Here is a 25,148-nt window from a genome sequence, read left to right as displayed (position 1 = left end):
CCACGAAACTCTCTTCCCCTTTCCCCATTTTCGTTTCACCTCCCCACCTCCCGCACTTTCATTCCTTTTTCTTTCTAGTTTTTTTTTTGTTTGAAAGCTTCCATTGTCGCCGTGGTGTGAAGGAGCGTCGCCACCGTGGTGTGGAGGAACATCGAGGAGCGTCCACAGCATCAACCAGCGTGAGGAAGTATACATCAACGGAGGTGACATCCTTCAACGGATGTCCCCTAATAAAACAAACTCTAAAATACAAAAAAGTAACCTTTAAACGGAGGTGACATCTTCAACGGATGTCAACATCCGTTTAAGGTAAAACGGATGTTGACATTCGTTGAAGGATGTTGACATCCGTTGAAGGATGTTGACATCCGTTGAAGGATGTTGACATCCGTTGAAGGATGTTGACATCCGTTGAAGGATGTCACCTCCGTTTAAAGGTTACGTTTTTTATTTTAGGGTTTTATTTCAAGGTTTATTCGAATACGAGGAAGCACGACACGCACTGCCCCACTCCACGCACTGCACCACGAGAGCGACACTACACCACGAGAGGGAGACTGCTTGATAATTCTTTCCACCACCACCAACTTTTGCAACTTGTAGTATCTCACAACGACGAAAGAAAGAGAGGAAGAAATATAATGTTAAAAGGAAAGAAAAATATTTTACTCATGTACGAGACTAGAATAGGTTATTAGTGAAATAGGTTGTGAATGGGTAAAATTAAAAAATAATAACCCTAAAAATAAAATTTTACTGAGGGACAAAATAGTAAAGGGAAGGTGGAGGAAGGTGTGGTGGTGGAGGGAGCAACACCCGAACAATAATAATCATAATTTTAATTGGGCTAGCTACGGCTTACAGTCCCAAGTAATTGGAGTGTGCAGAATTCATAATTATTGACACTAATTAATAAAATAAAATTAAAAAAGGAAAGATGAAAATGTTAAATTATAATATTAATTATTATAATTATAAGAAGAAAATTTATTATTATTTATTTAGTAATTAATTGGAAATCAAATTAATTTATTGGAAAAGAAAATTAATTTAGTGTAAAAAGGAAAATAATTGATTTTTAAAGTAATTAAAAATCAAATTAATTAAAGTAATCATGATTTGTTATTTTTGGATTGGGACGTGATTTTTAAAATATCATAAAGATTTATATTTGGTTGGCAAAAAACTATATATATATATATATATATATATATATATATATATATATATATATATATATATATATATTAATGTGTGAATGATGAAAAGGGAGGTGTGGATAGTATTTAGTTTGACTATGGGTTATGTTTGGTTGACTTTCTGTATTAAGAGTTGTAAAACCAATAAGTGGAGATGCATAGAATGAGTTATGAATTTTAATGTATTGAAAGTTAAGTTGAGGTCTTGTTAGTCGTAAACATTTGAAGAGAGGGATGTGTCTATCATGTACCTAGTAAATCTTGAGTTTTGAACTATCTATCGTGTGTTAATGAGCCTGTATGGGGAAGCTACATGCGATATGTTTATGAATCTGTATGGGGAAGTTACAGGTGATATGTTTATGAACCTGTATGGGGAAGTTATAGGTGATATGTTTATGAACCTGTATGAGGAAGCTACAGGTGGTATGTTTATGAACCTGTATGGGGAAGTTACAGATGGTATGTTTATGAACCTGTATGGGGAAGCTACAGGTGGTATGTTTTTGAACTTGTATGGGGAAGCTACAGGTGGTATGTTTATGAACCTGTATGGGGAAGCTACAAGTGGTATGTTTATGAACCTATATGGGGAAGCTACAAGTGGTATGTTTATGAACCTGCATGAGGAAGCTACAAATTATATGGTTAGGTACAGGAGACATACCAAGGTCCTTATTGATGATGTTGGGAATTTGTAGTGATGATGTGTTGAAGACGTTATATATAGGATAACGTTGATGGTATAATCGTGATAAGGTTAATGAGGATACTGATGATGGTAAGAGTGTAAAAATGATTATGTTAGTAGGATAACACTGTAGATGATTGATTTATTATTGAGTTGTGCTTGTTTCCTATGTACAAATTTTATTGTCATTGGTTGTGCTATGGTAGCCTACCCATATTTGTTTGTGTTGTGGTTGTGTGTGTGTTTTGCGATGATCATATGACATTTGGTTATATGGGAGCAGAAGATGTTACAGAAATGCATGATAGAGACGCGAGAATGGGCAGACGACTTGGGTTATCTAAAGCTTTTGTGCTATAAATTTTAGAAACAATGTAATAGGGTTTGCTTTATTTCGTTTGATTTTATTAATTTCGGTATTATATAAGTTGATTTTCGCGATGGTTTTATGATTTTAAAATTTTAAAATTTTCCTCATAATCGAGACATCCCAAAAATCGGGATGTTACAAAATATGCTAATAAAAGGGTAGTATTTATGGTATAAAGAGTCATGATTGTCATTATTTATGGAGACATACTCCCAATTGCGTTTAGGTCTTTGTCAATACACGTGTTAATTCTCTAATAGTAATTAATCACTTCTTCAAATATTTATGCTTAACGATGCTAAAGGAGAATTCACTAAGAAAGTTGGAGGAAAATATTCCACTTATTCTTTACAAATTGGAAAGAATATTACTTTTTGCATTTTTTGATTCAATGAAACATCTTCCTATTTATCTTCCATATGAAGCATGACTTGATGGACCAGTACAATATAGGTGAATGTATCCATTTGAAAGGTTTATAGGAGAATTAAGGTATTCAGTAAAAAACAAAGCAAGAGTGGATTGATCAATCTTTGCAGCTTACTTGCATCGTGTGACAACATACTTTTATTCACATTATTTCAAAAATTTCATGTTATCATCCAACAATGTTAGGAATGAAACATAATTAATGGCTAACTAAAACATGTCACTCAACATTATTAGTGTTTCGACAAGTTGGCCATCGCGTAGGCAAGAAGTTCACTAATTGGTTAATTGATGTTGAATTCAACTTTGCTCATGTGCATGTGTTAATCAATTGCTCTGAACTTAAATCATACCTTGAGTATGTTCTAAACTCATTCTTAACTTGTTAATCCTAAAATTTCTATAGTTACTAATTGTGTTCATATTTAACAGCTTCTTCCTTGTGGCTGAGCAAGTCTTAGAAGGACGTTCTTATATTTGAATACACTTAGAGTTTCCTCACTGGTTCAGATATGAAGTATTTATATGTTTCCGATAATTAAAAAAGTAGTTGTTATTACACTTGATGTAACTTTTGATTGTGACATATTTCTAAGTTTATAACTAGTCATTAAATCCCACAATTCAAGAGTTAAGGGATTTGAAAAATTGACCCATAAGATGCGTCAAAGAATGGCACACGTACTTTGCCAATAGGTACAAAGGAAAGAAGACAACTAATTTTGGTGTGTTCGTCAAGGGCCTCACAATGGGTGGTTATGATGATTTATATGGGATAATTCATAAAATATATGACCTAGAGTACAACACTTCTACTTATCCAAAGAAAGTAGTTCTTTTTTGTGAATGATTTGATCCTTCTAGAAGTAGTACAAGAATGAATCCTAGGTATAATATTGTTGAACTAGAAATGAGTTTAAGATATTGACTGTTTGACCCATTAATTCCAGCAAGTAATGTTAGACAAGTTTATTATGTCTTATATCCACCATTTCACAACATTAGCAAACATGGTTAGTTTATTCCAATACAAACCAAGCCTAGGGATCACATTGACTCAGATGAGGTTGAAGAGGATATCCCCTACCAAGTTGAGAAAATGTCACATCCCCATGAAATTATTGAAGTTGAACGTGTATCTGCATTTCATGACCCTGATGGTGATGTTGAAGAATTAGAAGGAGAAATACAAAAAGAAAAAGAACCACTAGTACAAAAACAACTTATAACGTCACGTGTTCAACGTCCAACCACTGAATAATCAACGTTAAAAATGAGCGATGACTTTTTTGTAAATAAATGCAATTATTAAACGTCGTTTAGAATTGTAATTTGACGTAAAAGGATATAAAACATCGAATGACTTTTAAATTCGTCGTCAAAAGGTTAGTGAATTCAATAAAAATTTGAGCGGGAGATTGAAAATTCATTAACTTTATCTTAGCGCGCGATACCCCCTTCTCTTCTCAAACTTTTCTCGAACGAGGTTTGACGAGCATCACATGTAATCTTTCTTTCATTTGATACAAATACATGTTAATTAATTACTTTAGGTATGATTTTTGTTACTTTTAACTGATTATTTTCGTGCTCTTGTCCTTCATAAGCGCATTCTGCTTTCTCTCACACTGTGACAAAACTTTATTTCGAAGAACCCACGTTTTGAAGATTAGTTTTCGTTTTCGTTTTGAAGAACTTATTTGTTAAACTTGATTGTTGTTTTTTTGTTGAACTTGTTTGTTGTTGTTGTTTAGTTGAACTTGTTTGTTGTTATTGTTTGATCGAACTTGTTTGTTGTTGGTTATTATTGTTTGTTGTTAATACTACACTACACATTCATAGTTCACACTTTATAAAATACTAAAAATTGAAATTTGTTGTTTTTTTGCTTTTTAGGTCTCGTAGAGTTCTAAAGAAGGATCACAATTAATTAAATAAAACAAAAAAATTGATTATTTGACGTTGAGTTAACGTCGTATATTAACAAAATTCGACATTCCGTAAAAAATTTTAAATTCGACGTAAATTTAACGTCTCTCACTAGTACAATAAAGAGAAACGGCATCAGTTGCTTATGCTTATAGGCATCGGTTCTACAACCGAGGTATATCTGGGCGAGGTAAAAAGGTTAAACTTTATGCCTCGGTTATAGGCCGGGATAAAATGAGACAGGAATATGCCTCGGTTCTTAGATAACCGAGGCAGTAGAGTGTATTTTTTTTTATTTTTTCATACTTCAGACTCTCATTCACGGTTCATTCATTCTCCTCATTCGGTTCATTCATTCTCAATCATTCTCTCATGCCAAACAAACCCAAGAATTCTCCCAAAATTTCTTCCAATTTTAGCTCCCAAAATTTCTTCCAATTCAACTCAAAAATTTAAAACAAACAAGAAAACTGTAACAGGAATCAATCAAACGGTGGTCCATACTCAATCAGCAATACAGTGTCATCAATGTCCAAAGCCAGAGGAGCAAAATGCGTCTCACAAACGGCGGTCCATACTCAATCAGCAACACAGTGTCATCAATGTCCAAAGCCAGAGAAGAAAAATGTGTGTCACAAAGCAAATGGCATACCCAAATTTCTTCCTCTTCGCACATGGTGAAACAGAGCCAGAAGCATCTCCCCCACAGATCTACCCACAGACCATGCAGTTCCGACTACCACCAACGGCGTGGTTCAGCTTCTTCGCGCCAGCTAAACCGTCGATAGAAGCATCTCCGACCACCACCATCTCCCCCACAGATCTGCCCTCCGCCACTCCATGCGCGCAGATCTGCCCTCCATGCGCCCAGATCTGCCCGCCGCCCCCTCTATGAGCGCAAATCTGCCCACCGTCACCTCCCTCCGTCACCGCTGCGTCCTCGTCGCCGTTGCGTCCTCGTCGCCGTCGCGTCCTCGTCGCTGCGTCCTCGCCGCCGCCGCGTCCTCGCTGCGTCCTCGCGTCCACCGTCGTCGCACGTCGCAGGAGAAGAGGAAGAGAAGAAGAGGTCGTCGTTGGAGAAGAGAAGAGCGTCCTCGCCGCAGCCGCGTCCTCGCCGCCGCCGCGTCCTCGCTGCGTCCTCGCGTCCACCGTCGTCGCATGTTGCAGGAGAAGAGGAAGAGAAGAAGAGGTGGTCGTAGGGAGAAGAGGAAGAGAAGAGGGGAAGAGAAGAGGGGAAGAGGATGAGTATTTTGGGGGAAAAGTTTTTCTGGCTCTCGATTTAAGGCCCGCACAGTCGAAGCCAATTATGCCTCGGTTCTATCCTCCAGCCGAGGCTGTATCTTTGGTATATGAGGATTAGGCCTCGGTTCACTCTGACAACCGAATCAATATCTTCTTTAGACATCGGTTTCTTAACAACCGAGACATATAGTGCTTTTAAAATTACGAGACTGCCACCGCGTTTTGATATGCTTCGGTTGCATAAAAACCGAGTCATAATGTCCGAGTTTAAAACGTCATTTTTTACTAGTGTCTTGATATGACGTCGTTCACAAATTGACCGTTAAAAACCCAAAATATTCGACGTTGTACGTGATTTTTGTACTAGTGAACATGAAAAAGAAGAAAAAGAGCATGATGACGATGATAATTATGATGATGACGATGACAACAATAACCATTATAACGACAAGGATGATGACAATGATTGAGTTAGAAGATTTCTTGTGTTTTGTCAAACTTTAAATTGAAATACAAAGTTATAGTGTATAGCAAGTACAAAGTTGTATGCATAAAGTTTAAATTCACTTGTTTTTTATGCTAAATAGGATATCCATATGTTGTGACAAAAGTCAATCATTATAAGTACACATGTTTGTTTAACTTTATTTAATAATATATGCGTGACTTAATCCTTTACAATATTTTACTTTATTTTAAACCATTTCATTACAATAATAACAAGATAATGTCCATCACATGCTGATAAAGGTATGAGGATAACAAAACCTAAGAGGCAACGACATGCACACTATATATTAAGGCTTCCTTCAGCACTACCATCCACAACTACCCCCACTCCACTCAACGAAAGGTTATCATGTGCAGCACACCCTCTTTTGGTATCCACAATAGACCCTCCTCTTCAACCTACATCAGACCCTCCTATTGATCCCACAATATTCTTTATATTACTTAATAAATTTTGTTTACAAAAACCTAATATATCTTAATTTGGAAAATTCTTTATCACTTTAATTATATCAATAAATATTTTTAATGTTAGTGTTAAGTTAATCATGAATAAAAAAAATAGTTAGGAAACATTAAGGATTTGAAATTAAAAAATATTTTTATAAAAATTAAAAAGCATTAAATTTACCTTGAACTAAAATTATATTAAATTTTAAAAGCAAATAGAATAAATAGTCAGTTTAGTACAATAAATAATATGTTTCTATTTTAATATAATAAAAAGTTATAATTTTAGTTAAAAAATTATTTTTTTTAATTTTGTTTGAATTTTATTGTTAAAATAATTAAGTATATATTTGATTTTTATTCATTGTCATATATTATTATTAAATAAAAATAAAAATAAATTAAATTATATAAGATTTTTATTAATTGTTATTTCAATTTTTTTACTTAATTCTGTAGCAAACGCATCCTTAATGAAAATCACACAAAAATCACTCAATTGTATATCAAAGAGAAATATGAATGAGTATCAAGATGCTAAGTTTGATCCAACCAGTAATTTAATACAATTTGCTAAAATCAACAATTGAACAGTGCACCTATTCTCAGAACCGTACACCAAAGCCAGTGACGAACTCCTACTCCACGTTCCATTCACTCTATCGAACTATAGCAGATTGCTCAGATTTCACCATCCCATAATTCCTCGACAGTTTTGTAGGCACCACAAGTTTCATGGACGAATGTGGTGCCCCTCAGTAACCTTGCCTGCAAGAACAACCACCCCTGTCATAAAACTTGACAATGCTTCCATCAAACTGAATTTCAGATCAAAGTGGCATACTTATTAATTGACAAATTCCAACTATTATGCTTGCAAAAATATAGGAAAAAATACAAAGAGGGATTTGCTAGATGGATCAGATATAAACTCTTCCTCTAGGTTGACAATTAAATAATGTTACCTGCTGAATCTCAGAAAATTTAGCGAGTAAGTCCGCAGGGATAGACCAGCCAAAAATATCAAAATTCTCCTTTATCCTTGCTTCATTTGTACTCTTGGGAAGCACACTATGACCCATTTGAAGTCCCCAGCGAAGAGCTATTTGTGCAGGAGTTTTGCCTAGCTTCTCCGCAGTCGTATTTAAAACTGGGTGCTTAAGAACATCACTTTTATGCCAGGGTGTTCCAGGGGAACCCAAAGGTGAATATCCCTAAACATGTACAATAAAAAGATCACAGATGAAATAAGAAAAATTAGATACGAGATAATGTTTCATGACAACAAACAGGCTGGTTTATAAATAGCGACCATAATGCGAAGACAATTCTAGAGTCTAGAGTTATAAACTTACAGAGAGGTGGACACCTTTGGATTTGCAGAAAGCTCTCAGCTTCTCTTGCTGCCATGAAGGATGACACTCCACCTGGTTGACAGCAGGAGGAACACGAGCAACTTCAAGCAAATCTGCCAGCTTTTTGGTGGAAAAATTGCTCACGCCTATAGCCCGAGCCTTGCCAGAGTCAAAGAGTGCTTCCATTGCCTTCCATGTGTTAGGTATGTTTGCTTGCACAAGATTTTCAGGATTAAAGCCTTGTGTTCCTTTTTTCATTGGAGTTGGCCAGTGGATCTGAAAAGACAACCGAGTTTTCAATTGTGTATATCATCAGTATCAATGCACCCAATTTTGAAAAAACAAAAATCTAAAACAAAACAAAAGCCGCTAAACAGTGCAAGAAATGTTAATTTAATTTTTTACTTATACTCATTAGTTAGTTATTTAAGGCTTACGAGATTTAACTTTGACAGTCAGGGAGATTTAGTTCGTAGAGTAATTAGAGTTACTTTGTGGGGCTGCAATAATTAGAGAACTAAGAGATGTGGATTTTAAATAACGAGATGTTGAGAAAATTGTGAGCTTTAGTGATATTACATACAAGATACAAGTCTACATAATCAAGCTGCAAATCTTTCAAAGTCCTGTCCAATGCCAGCGGTACATCTTCTGGAGCATGATCAGTATTCCTACAGATCATCTTAAATCCTTGAGTTATAAGCAGTGAAGACTATTAATTTAGCTTAAAAACGGAACTAAACTGATTAATCTAGAATCTAAAATCAAACCAGAGTTTAGATGTAATCCACAAATCCTCGCGCTTCACTACACCCTCCTCAAACAGCTTCTTCAACATAGAGCCAATCTGCATCAGATTTAATGAATCATTTCCTTCACACATATGACCAATCACTTTCAATCATTTACTGAAAATAGCTAGTTGTGCTGTTTAATCGATATAACATGACACCAAATGAGCAAGAACAAACGCCTAGTGGTGACAATTACCTCCTTCTCGTTCTCATAGATGTGAGCACAATCGATGTGGCGGTAACCAATCTGCATCAAATTAATAAAACCAAAGATCCTTGTAATGAATCACAGATTTTCAAATAGTGAAAGAGAAACTAGTTGGTTGTTGCAGAGTGCAAAACAGAGAATAATAATCTTATTTAGATAAATAAAGAATTTATTATGATAGAACAGAAAGGTACAAGAAGTCCCCAAAAACTAAAGAAATCAAGACCGAAGATTAAAGGAACAAAACTAGAAAACTAAGAAAAGGACCACATGTAGAACACCACGAGGAAGCAAGAAAAGCTATTGAATTCATTACAAAAACGGAATTCAGTAAAACATCTTAGGAATCTCTCTCCTAGCGCTAAATCCTTTAAAATTAACGCACAGAAGTACTAGAGATCCTAGGGGGAAACCCAATGTTCAAAACTCAATCTGAATATATAAAGCAGATAGAAATCTTTGAATTTGAAGTAAATCACTCTAATCAATTCCATTAAGAACAATATGACTTAACCATAGAGTCAGAAATCGATTTCCAAAGATTAATATAAAAAGAAAGAAGCATTATTAGTTGACATTGAGAAACTGAAAATAGGATCGCTAAATATAAACCCAAAGACTCAAAGCTTCTTAAATGGATTAGAAGAAAGATAGATTGAAACCAGCAACACATAAAGTGAACTTAGAGAATTTCCTATCATGCAAATTTCTTTAGAGAAACTTCCAGGAAGGAGCAGATCGAGCTGAAGAATACAAACGAGTAAGAGAAGCATTGTGCAAACTAATAAAATTGCTCGATATAACTGTCTGAACCAAGGTTTTATGCTAATAACTATGTGGCGGGACTACACTATATCGGCAGTGCTATAATAGAATTTGACTCGATAAAGCAAGTGATACACTTCAGATGATAAAATTTGTTTATAACTAGAATAAATCAGCTGTTAAGGTTATCATAGATACATAGACAGAGTTGGATTACGATTTCAGATTGTCTTGTTTTAAATTTTCTCATTATCCAAAAAGCAAGGGTATGTTGGCAAATGCTAGTGAGGTTCGCACACCTAATTTTATTTTAAGTCAACTATATTAACAAGAAATTATAGTTACGACTTTATTAAAATTCATCTAAACTGTACCTTGTTAATTTATTCTAAGTAGAAAAAAATAAGTACATTAACAATTTACTTTGTCCTAGAACAAGTAATAAAATTCAAAGTAATAAAAGTAATACAGAGCTGACACTAACACGTAAGAATTCATATTAAAATATCATGAGTATAACTTCCCTAAAGAAAAAACAAATTTATAGAAGATTTCCAGCCACAATTATTCACGATCACCACCAAGACATTTGTCAGCCCGATTAGAATTATAGTCGTCATCAATAATTTCATCACCTTCAGAAATAAACTTATGCATAAAGATAACTTTTTAACTTTTTTTCCAATGTTAATGAAAAATATTAAATAATATTTGAATTTGATTAAATAAGAGTTTAAGTAATATTCAATTTTTTATATTAGGTATAGAGTAAGAACAAGTATTTATATATCTATTTTGTTGTTGTACCAGTTTTAAAGTATTAAAATATTCTTAATTTAAACTTTTATTAGTATTATATATATATATATATATATATATATATATATATATATATATATATATATATATATATATATAGATAATTATTTAGTAAATGTTTAAAGTGATACAAGTGTACTACTCCCAATTACAGAAACAACCATTTCACAAATTTCCATGTATCAAATATTCAAGACAATAATAGGTATGCGTTTTCACTTCAAACGATCTACTCTAAAAAAAAGCTGAGGTATATACTGAAATTCACACACCACCATACCGTCCCATTGCGATACTAATAACAACGACATCAACTGTAACGATGACTATAGTGGTAGTGATCGTCCTTAATTAAGGTATTTTAAATGGATGTCCTGGGGTATACATATAATGGTCACGAAAGTGGTAATAACCACTACTCAATCACGATGCAATCATAAAATGCTCAAACACATCGGCGCATGTATGATCATAGTCATTATTCTTCTACAATCATGACCATTGTGAGAGACCAAACATCATTAGTGACATTTATCCGCATCTCAAGAGTTTTGGAGTGCAATTACAGTGAAACGATCACACACACTCATGAACAAATACATGTTAGCGTAACGTAACGTTCAGTATCAACAATCATCAAAATAAAACCAATCAAATCAAAATTGAAAGGAGAATCGAAATGGTAACGAGAAAACCTTGATGGCAGCAGCGACGGCTTGAGCAACAACGCCGGGATCGGATTGCCAGGTTCCCAAGGCGATGGCAGGGATCTTGGCTCCCGTGTTGAGGTCGAAGAATCGAATATCGTTCGACATTTGTCTCGCAAACCGAAAGCTTCAACGGTGCCGCTGAAAAATGGAGAAAAAGAGAATGGACTTTTCTTGCCTCACTGTGGGTGGCAGAGTCTGTTATAGAGTTTGTTTCTGTCACTGATGAAATAGAATATGACCGAGTAATGCCCTTTTTTTTTTAGTTGTAAGGTTAACTTTTTTTTTAGTTAAATTTATAAATTGTATTTTATTAATTATTAAATTAAATTATATATATGTACTTCGCACTTATAGTTTATAAATTTGATATAAAATAATATTTTTAACGGAAAATTATATTACAGTTTCTCTATACAATTCTATAGAAAACACATGTCGGGATTTTTTAGTCTAAGATCAAATACAGTTTTAAAATATAAAAACATTCAATTTAATCTTATTTCATAATATTAATTTTTTTTTCGGTTTTATCATATTACTTTAAAGAATTTTAGTTAATTTAGTTTATATTTTTTTCAAATAAGTTAATACATTCTTTCGTCACTACTAATACTATCAATGCTAATATGACACAAATAATAAGGAACGCTGGTAACATTTTTATTACCAATTTAGTGGAAGAGATTATTTTTAACTATTTTTCCAAAAAGTAGCTTTAAATGAAGATTATTCAAAATAATGAAATAAAGTTAAAAAAATCATTTTTTTAACTTTTTCATTTTTTATAATACTTAATTATTTTTTTATATGGGTATGATTAGACAATTTTTTTGTATATAATATATCTAAGAAGATAAAAGTATTTTACACGAAGGGGAAACGACAAAAATTATTTTTGTTTATAGGCAGCGGTTCCACAACTGAAGTATATAAAGACGACGCAAAAAGGGTAGGCTTTTTGCCTCAATTACAAACCAAGGCAAAAACGGGTAAGATTTTACCTTAGTTCTTAACTAACCGAGGCAGTAATATATTTTATTTTTATTTTAGGCCTCGGTTGGTACTGAACCGAACGGTTCGCACCTCGCCAAGCCCTAGCCGCGTCGTCGTCATTCTTTCGCTGTCATCACAGTGCCCTTGTCGCGCCCTCGCCCTACCCTAGTCGCGTCTTCACCGTTCTTTCGTTGCCATCGATGATCTTCCCAAGTTGGTTGTCTGCAAGAAAGGAAGAAGAAAGAAGCTTGAAGCTTCTATGTTCGCGGGTTCGCTCGAGATAAATGGCAGAGAGAAGAGACTGGGAATAGAACCTCTGAATAGGGTTTGTTGAGAGAAACCAACAATAGGGAAAAAACTGGTGTTTCCCTTCTTTGCAATACCAACCTAAAACCAGTGAGAAAGGGGGAAGAAGATAGGTACCCCCTAGCAACCCTCTCGCGCGAGACAAAGAAAGGGAGAAGAACAAAACCTCTGTTTGCTTCTTGAATTGCAGAACGCGTCTGACATCTTCTTCCTTCTCTCAAGGTTCCAATACAATGCAGGGGACTCTATTTGCACGCGGAAAGATGAGTTAGGTTGGAAGATGAGCGCGAGAAGAAGGCACATGGGAGATGGGAGAGGAAGACGCTCTTGCACGAGAAGAAGAAGAACGAGGAGGCGTGCGCTAGGGGAAGAAGAAAACTGTGTAAACTCTTTTCATGTTTGAGTAATTTGAACCAGTGAAAGAGTTACTACCTCGGTTCCACAAATAACAGAGACAGTAAGAACACTACTAACTCGGTTTATCTGATAACCGATGCCTAAAGACCTAAAAAAAGGGATTGAAACGTTCAATTTCAAAGAATGAACGTTCGGTTTTATGCTTCGGTTTCGTAGATAACCGAGGCAGTAGAGTGCATAGGCTTCAATTCTACAAGTAACCGAGTCAGTAAGGCCTTTAGGTCGTGGTTTAGAGAAGACTGAAGTCGTAGAGGTCGACAAAAGGGATTGGAACGTTCGGTTTCAAAGAATGAACGGTTTTATGCTTCGGTTTCCTAGATAACCGAGGCAGTAGAGTGCATAGGCTTTGGTTCCTAGTGAACCGAGACGTATAAGTTTGTCTTAATTACAAAAATGTCACCGCGTTTTAATATGTTTCGGTTTTGTAAAAACCAAAACGTATAAGACGCGTTAAAAGACTGTTTTTTACTAAGTGAATAAACTTTTTGAAGTGATCTTATCTAAGATTAAAATTAATTTGTGTGTCAAAAATAAAATGAATTATATTTGTGTTTATTGTAATATTTGTTTTTCGTAAAAGTATTGATAGAGTTGTACTATTATGTACTACAACTTATTATTGTACATTTGAATCCTTAGTTTTGGGTGTAAATCCGTCCATAGGAGACATTTTCTTTTTCACTTGGAAGACCGGAAAATTAATCAGTAACATTTTACAGGTTTGTGATAAAATATACGAATTATACATGCTCTAGATTTTACGAAACCTGATTAATTTATTTTAAAAAGTATGTATATGGGTCTCGTTTAAAACAGAAAATTATGGAAGAAGTTAAGTTGTGATACGAAATAGTAATATTATTTGGAAGAAGTAGCCAAAAACATGCACGAGTTTTGACCATCGTAATAAAGTCATAATATGTGATGACAAGTGTAATATAAAGTCACTCCCTTACATAATTTGATTAAAAACATAATTAGATTAAACATTAATTTGTAAAAAAAAACGTACATGCACGAGTTTCCTTCACTTCATTGTCACCTGCGCTTCTCCCTTCTAACCTTTTATTCCTCTTCCTTTACATCTTGTTCTTCTCATCGTTAACCAATATACATAGTTTGGTTGTGTTAAGAAATTGAAAAAAGGTACATGGAAAATTCTGTCTTATTAAAAATGGATACTTTATTTTGATGTTTCTCGTATGTGTAGAAAGAGCGACCAAACGAGGCAAAGAAAGACAGAGACGAATATTTTCTCTTTTAATTTTATTAATGTATGAATTTTCCTAAATTTGTATTTATCAAGTTACATTTATTGTTTTTTTTTTTAAATTGTTCTCTAGTGTTTGCCCTGTTTTGTTCATTTTGAATATGGTTTTGTAGAGGCTTTAGGCTGATCTTATTCTGTTTTTATTTCTACATTTGAAAAAAAAAATCCTAGAGGCCAAGTTGTGTGCTTACTTCTCAAATTTAAAAATTCTCCAAAATTTTCATAATACACTAAAGTTGTTACACATAATAATGATTTCACTTAATAATCAAATTACTCTAAAGTTGTGAAATTAGTTCAAAACCAATTACTCTAAACTCATCATAAAATTACACAAATTCAGTTCAAAATCAATTAACATTGAATTCGTTAGAATGTATGATAACTTCAGTTCAAAATAAATTATACTTAATTATGTTGTCAAAAGTGAACATGACTTTAATTAAAATATGATACCCATTGAAGTTACTAATGGCTTGCACGAGTTCTCTTATGTAAAAGTTTTAACAGAAATCGTAAGTACCTTGTACAATTTCTTCTAATTAATTAGCGTTTAACTTTATGTTTTTAATCAAATTATGTGAGAAAGGGTTGACATCATATTACACAAAAGTCGTCATCATGTACTATGACTTCATCACAATGGTTAGAACTTGTACATACATTTGGTGAGCTCTTCCAAACAATTATTAGACTTTGAGGACAGAAACGTAAAAATCCAAACAAAAGCACTTTACTCTTTTAAAGTGTAATACCCACGTGACAAGAGAGAGAAACAGAGAAACTGAGAAATGAGAGGAACGAAAGAGAGAGATGCTCTGCTAGGGTTTTCACCCTCCTTCAGCCAACACCGGACACCACCACCACACCCCGGAGCACACACTGGAATCAGCCAAGTATCAGAGTCAGAACACAGCAGACAAAACAGAGAATGCTCAGGTACTGTATAATACTTCTTTTGAATTTTCATTAACCTCAAATAGAGTATGATTACAGCTTTTATACATGAGAATAAACTGAAAACTGAAATATTGTTTTGTTTAAACTAACACTCCTCCTAAACAAAACATGATTTTTGATGAAAAAACCCCTTTTCACCGATCGAATCGGTAAAACTTTGCATCTGATGAATCTAAGCGTTTTCCACCGATTAATAATCGGTACAAATGCTTCCTTTGGTCTCGGAAACGATTTTCACCGATTAAACTCGTGAAAACACTTTCTTCCAGACGAATTTCCTTCCAGAGATGAAAACCCTAGGTTTTCATAGTTCTGTTCTGTAGATCTACCTTGATCTCCACCTTCTTTACTCCGATCTGCTTTCTAAGTATTAGAAAGTGTTCTCCTTTCAGTGCCTTAGTGAATAGGTCTGCAATCTGGTCCTCAGATCTGCAGTATACAACTTCGAGCTTCCCTTTACTAACTTGTTCCCTGATGTAGTGGAAACGAGTTTCAATATGCTTGCTCCTGCCATGTGATGTAGGATGTTTGGTCAGGTCTATGGCTGACTTGTTATCCACAAGTAGTTTGACCTTCCCTTCTACTTCAATCTTCAATTCACTCATCAATGCACTCAGCCAAGCCGCCTGACAAATCGCTTCACAGGCTGCAATATATTCAGCCTCACATGAGGAAAGAGCCACTACTAGTTCTTTTATAGAGCTCTAGGAAATTGGTGCTCCATTCAAGAAAATTACATATCCTACAGTGCTCTTCCTATCACTTTTGTCTCCACACCAATCTGAGTCAGAGTAAGCATTAATTCCTACCTCTCCTTCTGATTCCCCTCCAGGTAGTAAAATCCCAAAGTTATGTGTACCTTTTAGATATCTCAGAATCCGTTTAATGGCCATCAGATGAGAAATTCTAGGATTCTGCATATATCTACTAACCAGACCCACATTGTAACTGATGTCTGGCCTAGTATTGCACAAGTATCTTAGGCTTCCAACCATTTTCCTGTATTCAGTAGGATCAACCCCTTCCTCTTCAGGATCCTTCTCAAGTTTCAATCCCACCTCTGTTGGAGTATTTGCAGAATTACAATGATTCATGTTAAACTTGTTTAACATATCCAATGTATATTTGGACTGATGCATCACCAATCCCTCATCAGTTTTAGTGAACTCAATTCCAAGAAAGTAGTTTAGTTGTCCTAAATCACTCATTTCAAATTCTTGTAACATTTGGAATTTGAAATTAACAATTCTTTCAACACTGCTTCCTGTGATTAGCATATCATCCACATATAAGCACACTATTAACATCTCTTTTCTTCCACTGTGCTGATAACTCTGAACATACACTCCATGTTCAGAAGCACACTTCTCAAAGCCAATGTTACTCATGACTCCATCTATCCTCTGGTTCCAAGCCCTAGGAGCTTGCTTAAGTCCATACAGAGCCTTCTTCAATCTATATACTTTGTCAGGATGCTTCTTGACTTCAAATCCTTGAGGCTAAACCACATACACTTCTTCCTCCAGATTACCATTTAGGAATGCAGACTTTACATCTAGTTGATGTAAGGTCCAGTTGAGTTTTGTTGCCACAGAAACCACCAATCTAATTGTTTCCATTCTGGCCACAGGTGCAAATACTTCTCCATAGTCTATTCCTGCCTGCTGCAAGAATCCTTTTCCCACTAGTCTAGCCTTGTACCTTGTCACCACACCTTGTGGGTTTATTTTAGACTTATAAATCCACTTAAGTGCTATTGGTTTCTTGCTGGGAGGCAGCTCAGTTAATTCCCAGGTCTGGTTCTTCTCAATTGAACCCAGTTCTTCTAGCATAGCCTTGTACCACCTTTTGTCTTTCACAGCTTGTTCAAACTCCACTGGTTCGGCTTCTGCTATCAAGGCATAGTGAACAAATTTTCCCTCTGCAGAAATAGTTGCATCAAAGGCTAGATCATAATCCTCAAATATGCTGGTGGTTGAGTCATTCTAGATGACCTTCTTACACTCTCCTCCCTCCTAAATACTTTTGGTTCTGCTGTAAGTTCATCTTCCAACTCAATAGTTGGTCCTCCATTTTCTTTTGACTCCCACTACCATGTCCCAGTCTCATTAATTATCACATCTCTGCTAATAGAGGTTGTCCCTGTTGTAGGATTATACAGCTTGTATCCACCTGTAACATGATACCCCACCAGTATCAATGGAACTCCTCTATTATCCAGCTTCTTTCTTAGTTGTCTGGCACATGTTTGTAACATAGGGAACCAAAATATTTCAGATGCTTTACATCTGGTTTTGCTCCTGTCCAGGCTTCCTCTGGAGTAACATCATTTAATCTCTTTGTTGGAGATAAATTTAAGATATAGGTGGCTGTCATAACTGCCTCACCCCATAGAAAATTAGGTAACTCCTTGCTCTTCAACATGCATCTCACCATGTTTAAAATAGTTCTGTTCTTCCTCTCTGCAGCCCCATTGTGTTGAGGTGTGTAGGGAGGAGTCACTTCATGAACTATTCCCTCTCTTTCACAGTAGTTTCTGAATTCAGTGGAGGTATACTCCCCTCCTCCATCTGTTCTCAAAATTTTTAACCTTTTTTCACTTTGCCTTTCCACCATACTCTTAAATTTTTGAAACTGTTGTAGCACCTCACCTTTTCTTTTCAATAAGTAGACCCAACACTTTCTAGTCCAGTCATCTATGAATAACAGAAAATACCTGCTACCCCCAGGTGTTTCTACTTACATAGGTCCACATACATCTGAATACACTACCCCAAGCTTTTCTGCTGATTTCTGGGGTAAGACCCTTTTAAAGCTTCCCTTTGTCTGTTTGCATTGAACACATTCCTTGCAAACTGTTTCTGGTATATCAACCTTAGGTAGACCCATCACCATCTTCTTTTGGCTTAACTGAAACAGATCTTGGAAATTCAAATGTCCAAATCTGAGGTGCCACATCCATTCATCCTTACTCTCTGTAGCAGTAAAACAGTTGTGATCTACTGCCTCCATTACTACTTTGAAAGTTCTATTTTGTGATAGCTGAGCCTGCACAACCACTCTCCCATTCTGATTGAAGATACTAAGACAATTATCCTCCATCTTCATCATGTAACATTTCTGTAAAAGTTGTCCCAGACTTAACAGATTGGTCTTCAAACCTGGTACAAACAGTACCTCTTCTATTATTACTTCTCTACCATCTTCACCTCTGAGTACAACTCTGCCAGACCCCTCAGCCTCCAAACTGCTGTTATCAACAAATTTGATCTTCCCATGTTCCACCCCCTGCATTTTCACAAACCAGTCCTTTCTCCCGGTCATATGAGTGGAGCATCCAGAGTCTAGGTACCATACAATATTTTCTGGTTGTTTTCCATCATCTTGGGCCATCAATATCACTGCTTCACAGTCTGATTCTTCCTCCTGTGCCAAATTTGCCAATTTCTTGGGTTTATTTTTCGCCCCTTCTCCTTTGCAGCACTCTTTTGCATAGTGACCCAGCTTCTGACAGTTGTAACATTTAACCTTCTTCTTGTCAAATTTCCACTCAGCATCAGAATTCTTTGAATTTTTCATTTTTCCTGACCCACTGGACTATATACCTTGCTGATCCTGTGAGTCTTTCCCTTTCTTGAATCCTTTTCCACCGTTCTTGAACCCTTTCCAGCCTTTCAACTGTGATCTGGCCTGTAAGGCTTGTTCATGACACTGTTTTCGCTCATTGAAGTGAAATTCATGAGCCTCTAATGAGTTCAATAGCTCTTCAATTTCCATAGTTTCCTTCCTTCGGGTCTCCTCAATTGCAACCACCACATTGTCAAATCTGGATGACAGAGTCCTCAAGATTTTGTCAACTATGTATTCATCCGAAATCCCATCTTTACAAGCCCTCATCTTATTCACCAATTCTTGTACCTTATCAAAATAATCAGCCACGGTTTCACTCTCATCCATGACTAAAATCTCAAACTGCCTTCTCAATGCCTGCAATTTCACCTTTGTGTTTTTGTCTCCATCACCATAGGTCTTCACTAGGATGTCCCATACCTCCTTAGCAGTAGCAGCCTTGGAGATCTTGTTGAAGATCTTTGGGCTGACACACTGATATAGCAAGAATCTTGCCTTGTTGTCCAGTTTCACTTGCAGTTTATAATTCTTTTTCTCTTCTTCAGTAGTCCTATCACTCAACTCAGGTAACCCTTCTTGTATCACCTCTGAAACGTCCTGGAAACCAAAGATGGCTTGCATCTTGATGCGCCAGTCATCAAATTGCTTCCCATCAAATACTGGTAATGGTCCCTATATTCCTCCAAATCCTGCCATCCTTTCTTGCTGAAATTTTGTGGTTTCTTTGATTTTTTCACACAGCCAAAGATTTTCTCTTATGGATATACTCACTTCCAGACAAAGATTACACACCCACTTCACACTTTCACCAGGAAACAGTCGTAGCTCTGATACCATATTAGACTTTGAGGACAGAAACGTAAAAACCCAAACAAAAGCACTTTACTCTTTTAAAGTGTAATACCCACGTGACAAGAGAGAGAAACAGAGAAACTGAGAAATTAGAGGAACGAAAGAGAGAGATGCTCTACTAGGGTTTTCACCCTCCTTCAGCCAACACCGGACACCACCACCACACGCCGGAGCACACATCGGAATCAGCCAAGTATCAGAGTCAGAACACAACAGACAAAACAGAGAATGCTCAGGTACTGTATAATACTTCTTTTGAATTTTCATTAACCTCAAATAAAGTATGATTACAGCTTTTATACATGAGAATAAACTGAAAACTGAAATATTGTTTTGTTTAAACTAACAACAATGTCGTCATTACGTACGTCTTAACCTCTTTCAAAATAAGTTAATTCTATTTGGTAAAAAAACTTACTTTCACTACAAGAAATATTGAAATTAGCGACAAATATTTAATAATAGATGCATTTTTGTTAATAATAATTTGTTATCGGTGGATTTAATGACAGGTTATGTCACGAAAATATTTGTCGAGAATTGCATTGATAAAGTATATGCATAAAATATATGTTGATAACATCGTCGTAAACTACTACATCATTACCAACAAATAAAAGTAGTCCATAATCACTTGAGAAAATTTGATTAAAAATTTTGAAGGTATGTTTCCCTCTTTGAAAAAAATCTTGGAGAGAAAATAGAGCCTCCTTCCGTTAGTGCATTGTGTGATGCAACCTTGTCTCATCGGCCGCTATCGTCTTCGTTTGTGTGGTCGTGGTGTGTTCGCAATGGTAGTTCTCTCATTCTTTGATTTGGCAAAATCGTTGTCTTGTAACTAATTCTCACTATTCTTATGTTTTCTAGGTCATTGGTGAGGCGCGTGACGTCATTCAGAGACTTAAGTCATTAATAGGTGTGACCATTTTTATCTTTCTTTGTTGAGAACTAATTGCCCGAATGTTCTATTTTTTATTGGTCTTTTATGCATTAGTACATGTTTCTGTGCATGCGATTAAGGGCAAAGATTGGACCACTCAAACAATATTCAAAAGTTATGAGTCTATCGAGAAGGAGGTTATCCATGGGTTACACAAACACCAATAACATTTAAGTCAACTATATAATGGATCAATACCACTCTTTACCCAAAACCTTAAGACAATAGATTAATGGGTCTTTCACCTTTTTATACTGCTCTACTTTTTCATTTCTATCTAATGTGGGACTTGAACTCACACTTGGATTCCTTACAGGTTTTACTGCAAAACTAAAAAGAATAGTAGAATCCTTGCTTAGGTCACGAACTGAACAAAATAGGGTGTATTAGTTTGCAATTTGGTAGTAGCATTAGTTACCTTCTTGAACCAAGTAGGATGAAAATAGTGATAAAGGGAAAGAAAACAAAAGCTTATGTCAGATGGGACAACTGAATTTTTTCCTATTTCACTTTGAAGCGTAACTCAATGACTTTAAGTTTATTTTATTTTTATGCTTCAAAACATTGACCAAATACGTAAATACTATAGACAGTGAAATTTTACAATGTTATGTAAAATGACTTAAGCTTGTGTATCTCTGTTGTGTTTTGTCATTCTTTAGTTCTATAAACATGATGTATCTCTAATTTTCTTTTGTATAAGTTTTCATCACAACCTAATAATACAAATTGTGTTTTCCTCTCTTCTCCTTTTCTTCAATACCTTACATACATGTTTGTAAATTAATTAGCATCGCTTTTTTGTTTTAAGGACGTTAATGAGTCACTTAATCTACTTTTACTCCTAATTTCAGGAGAATATAATACAGGTACAAAAATTAAGAAAAAATGCACAAAAAAACCTTTTACAAATATAAAAAATTCATAATGTTTCAATAATAAGCTAATAAGAGATTTATGAAAATATTTTATTAAAAATAATAAAATATTATACATTCACTTTATAAAAAACACATAAAACTGTTGTTGTATAAGCTGACAAAAGAATAAAGATCATGAACAAGGATTTCTTGAAGCGTGTAGATCATTATCCTTAAGGATTTATCCGCGGTGTATTACGCAAGCCCCAAGGATACAACAGAACTTCTCAATATTTCTGAGGATCTCATTACTAACAAGGAACTCTAAAGAGAGTAAAAGAATAAACCCAGAATAGAAAGAGATAAAAAAAGAAAGAAAGAAAAATTAAGGAAAAGGCTTGTAGAATAAAGTTTCTTTTAGAGGAGAAAAGAAAGCTTTGGTTGTGTGTTTAAAAGCTGACTGAATGCTCTATTTATAGAGATAAAAATAAAAAGGGAATGACCCACTAGTGCCATGACTTGCGGGGTACACCTCGCATCACAGTTTCACGCAACTCATTCAAGCCAAACTTCCCGAGGCTTGCAGTGCAATATCGCAACGTTAAAAAAAAATAACGTTCATCTGAAAAAAGGAAAAGTATTTTGCAGTACTTTATTCTACATGTACAACAATCCCCAACATATTGCAAAATATAAAAAACGAAACAAAAAAAAATTATTCTGGGTTTCACAAGATGTAATGCATCAGAACTGTTATAACAAGTTATATGAACCAATCTTAGATCAAGAAACTTAACACACAGTGTAGTTGGTGTAGCAAGCTATATGAAATAAAGACACTTGAGTGTGTTAGAGGTTTATCAATCATAATACACCCCCATAATCCTTGTTGTTATCGTTGTGATGCGCTTACTAGGCCATGCGCGTGCCCGATATTGATGAGTGCTCTAGAGATCATGCCAAGATCTCATGCAAGCAGCCCCACTTGACACTCATATACGTGATTTCATAGTGTATGCTGCAAATCATACACGACCCATAAAGGATATAAAGATCATTAAAAGCTTTGTTTAATTACAAAGTTTAACCTCTCAATAATGCAGTCTCTAGCACTTTCACACACCATAGGAATGGACATATTTGATTTAAAATCAAATTAGTGCTATCAGAATTAACAAGTGACTTGTTTTTACCCATATGAACCTTATTCATGAGATCTCTAATCACAAAGGTTGGGTTACCATCACTTGTTTGTTTGCCAGTGGCTTAAGTCTCATTTCCCTCGATGTTTCTAAGATTATATTTCTTCCCAAGGATTTCGTTAGAGGATCTGCTAGATTTCGTTTTGACTTCACATAATTAATGGAAATAGTTCCACTCTTTAGCAGCTGCTTCACCAAATTATGTCTCAATTGTATATGTCTATTATTTCCATTGTAATTCTTGCTTTTACCTATAGTTATTGCCGATTGGCAATCACAGTGTATTTGACACTGATGAGGTTGGTTTCATTCCTAGTGGAATGTTTGCTAAGAAGTTTTTCAACCACTCAGCCTCACTACCATCCATCTCAAGAGCGACAAACTTAGATTCCATTGTTGATCTTGCAATAATAGTTTGTCTGGCTGATCTCCATGTAATCGCACCACCCCTAGTGTAAATACATAACCACTAGTGGATTTTGTCTCATATAAATCAGAGATCCAGTTAGCATCACTGTATCTTTCTAGTATAACGAGAAATCCATTGTATTCAATGGCATAATCCATTGAACCTCTTAAGTATCTCATAATCCTGGAAAGTGCAGCCCAATGTTCCTGATTTTGACATTGAGTGTACCTACTCAGTCTACCTACTGCATAAAGCAATATCAGGTCTAGAAAAGCTCATCAAGTGTAGTAAGCTCCCAATTATCTGGACATATTGAGGCTGAGATAATGATTCTCCTCTATTTTTCATTAATTTAGAGTTAGCATCATAAGGGGTACTCACGGGTTTGAAATCAAAATACCCAAACTTTTTAAGAAGTTTCTCAATGTATTGTTCATGGGATAGTAATATATTATCTCCCTTCCTTATGATTATAATACCTAAAATCACATTGGCTTCACCCATATCTTTCATTTCAAAGTTCGATCTTAGAAATAGTTTAGTTCTAGCAACAATATCATTGCATATACCAAAAATTAACATGTCATCCACATACAAACTTATAATGACACAATCACCATTTTCAAATTTAGAATACATACACTTATCAGCATCATTAGGTGAAAAACCAAATTTATTTTTTCGAGTAATTAAGTAAAATTACCTATACCCCCATAATTTATAATATTTAAGATTGGTAAACCAGAAAATACCTGGTTGTGCTTCTCTCATTTGTAGGTAAAGTATTAAAAAATTACTCAAGTACCCAGCCTCATCTTCTTATTTCTGTTTCTTTCTCTAGAGAGAAATCTTCTCCACCTTTCGTCAAACATTATAAAAGCACGACACAGTAAAATTTGGATTCATCATCCTAACTCCAACGAACTCCAATTTGTCGTCTTGTCTTCCTCTTCTTCATCCTCATCCCCAGTCCATACAAATGCGATCATAAATCACCATTATTGCAAGCACCTTGCCAGCCTACAGAAGTTCTTCTAAAGAAGACCTCGACTTTTAACACGCCCCGGATATGATTTCGCGAAGGATCGTTTGAGTTCCAAAATCAATGGTTTAGCTCTCCAAAGGCATGTTGTTGATGTCAGTCATAAGTCTTTAAGATTGTTGTATAAGTTGACAAAAAGAATAAAGATCACGAACAAGGATTCTCTGAAGGGTGTAGATCACTGTCCTTAAGGACTTATCCGTGGTGTATTGCGCAAGCTCTTCAGGATACAACAGAAATTTCTCAAAATTTCTGAAGATCTTAAAACTAACAAAGAACTTTAAAGAGAGTAAAAGAATAAACCCATAATAAAAGGAGATAAGAAAAGAAAGAAAGAAAAATTAAGGAAAAGGCTTGTAGAATAAAGTTTCTTTTGGAGGAGAAAAGAAAGCTTTGGTTGTGTGTTTAAAAGCTGTGCCATGACTTGCGGGATACACCTCGCATCATGGTTTCGCGCAAGCCATTCAAGCCAAACTTCCCATGGCTTACGGTGCAATATCACAACATTAAAAAAAATAACGTTTATATATGCAAAAAAGAAAAGTATTTTGCAATATTTTATCTACGTGTACAACAAAAACATCATCTCCAAGAAATATCACATGAAGATTATGTTATAATTTGCTGTAAAACTTGGTTTGTTACATAATAAACTCTCAACCTACAATTTTATTGGAATTATATTTTACATTACTTTTTTCATGCATAGATAAAATAAATACATATTTAATATAGGACAAAACACAATTTTAAAAAATAAATTGAAAATAAAAAACATATTTAATCTAATAAGAAA

General features: G+C 35.1%; 1 protein-coding gene across 1 annotated transcript; it reads right to left on the bottom strand.

Annotated features, from left to right (window-relative positions):
- Nucleotides 1-7,290: 7,290 nt before the first annotated feature.
- Nucleotides 7,291-11,678, bottom strand: LOC124839871 (NADPH-dependent aldo-keto reductase, chloroplastic-like). Its single transcript, XM_088113164.1, has 7 exons — nt 11,457-11,678; nt 9,166-9,216; nt 8,946-9,022; nt 8,759-8,846; nt 8,176-8,451; nt 7,786-8,034; nt 7,291-7,588 (listed from the first exon to the last, which is right to left on the bottom strand). The coding sequence occupies exons 1-7, from the start codon at nt 11,574-11,576 to the stop codon at nt 7,502-7,504; spliced, it is 948 nt and encodes a 315-aa protein (XP_087969290.1). The 5' UTR covers nt 11,577-11,678; the 3' UTR covers nt 7,291-7,501.
- Nucleotides 11,679-25,148: the final 13,470 nt, after the last annotated feature.

The sequence above is a fragment of the Vigna umbellata genome, chromosome 4 (genome assembly GCF_029865625.1).
Source record: "Vigna umbellata cultivar VRB3 chromosome 4, Vumbellata_1.0, whole genome shotgun sequence".
Taxonomy (NCBI): Eukaryota; Viridiplantae; Streptophyta; class Magnoliopsida; order Fabales; family Fabaceae; genus Vigna; species Vigna umbellata.
The sequence above is the reverse complement of the archived record's forward strand: the minus strand, read 5'-3'. Positions and strand labels throughout refer to the sequence as shown.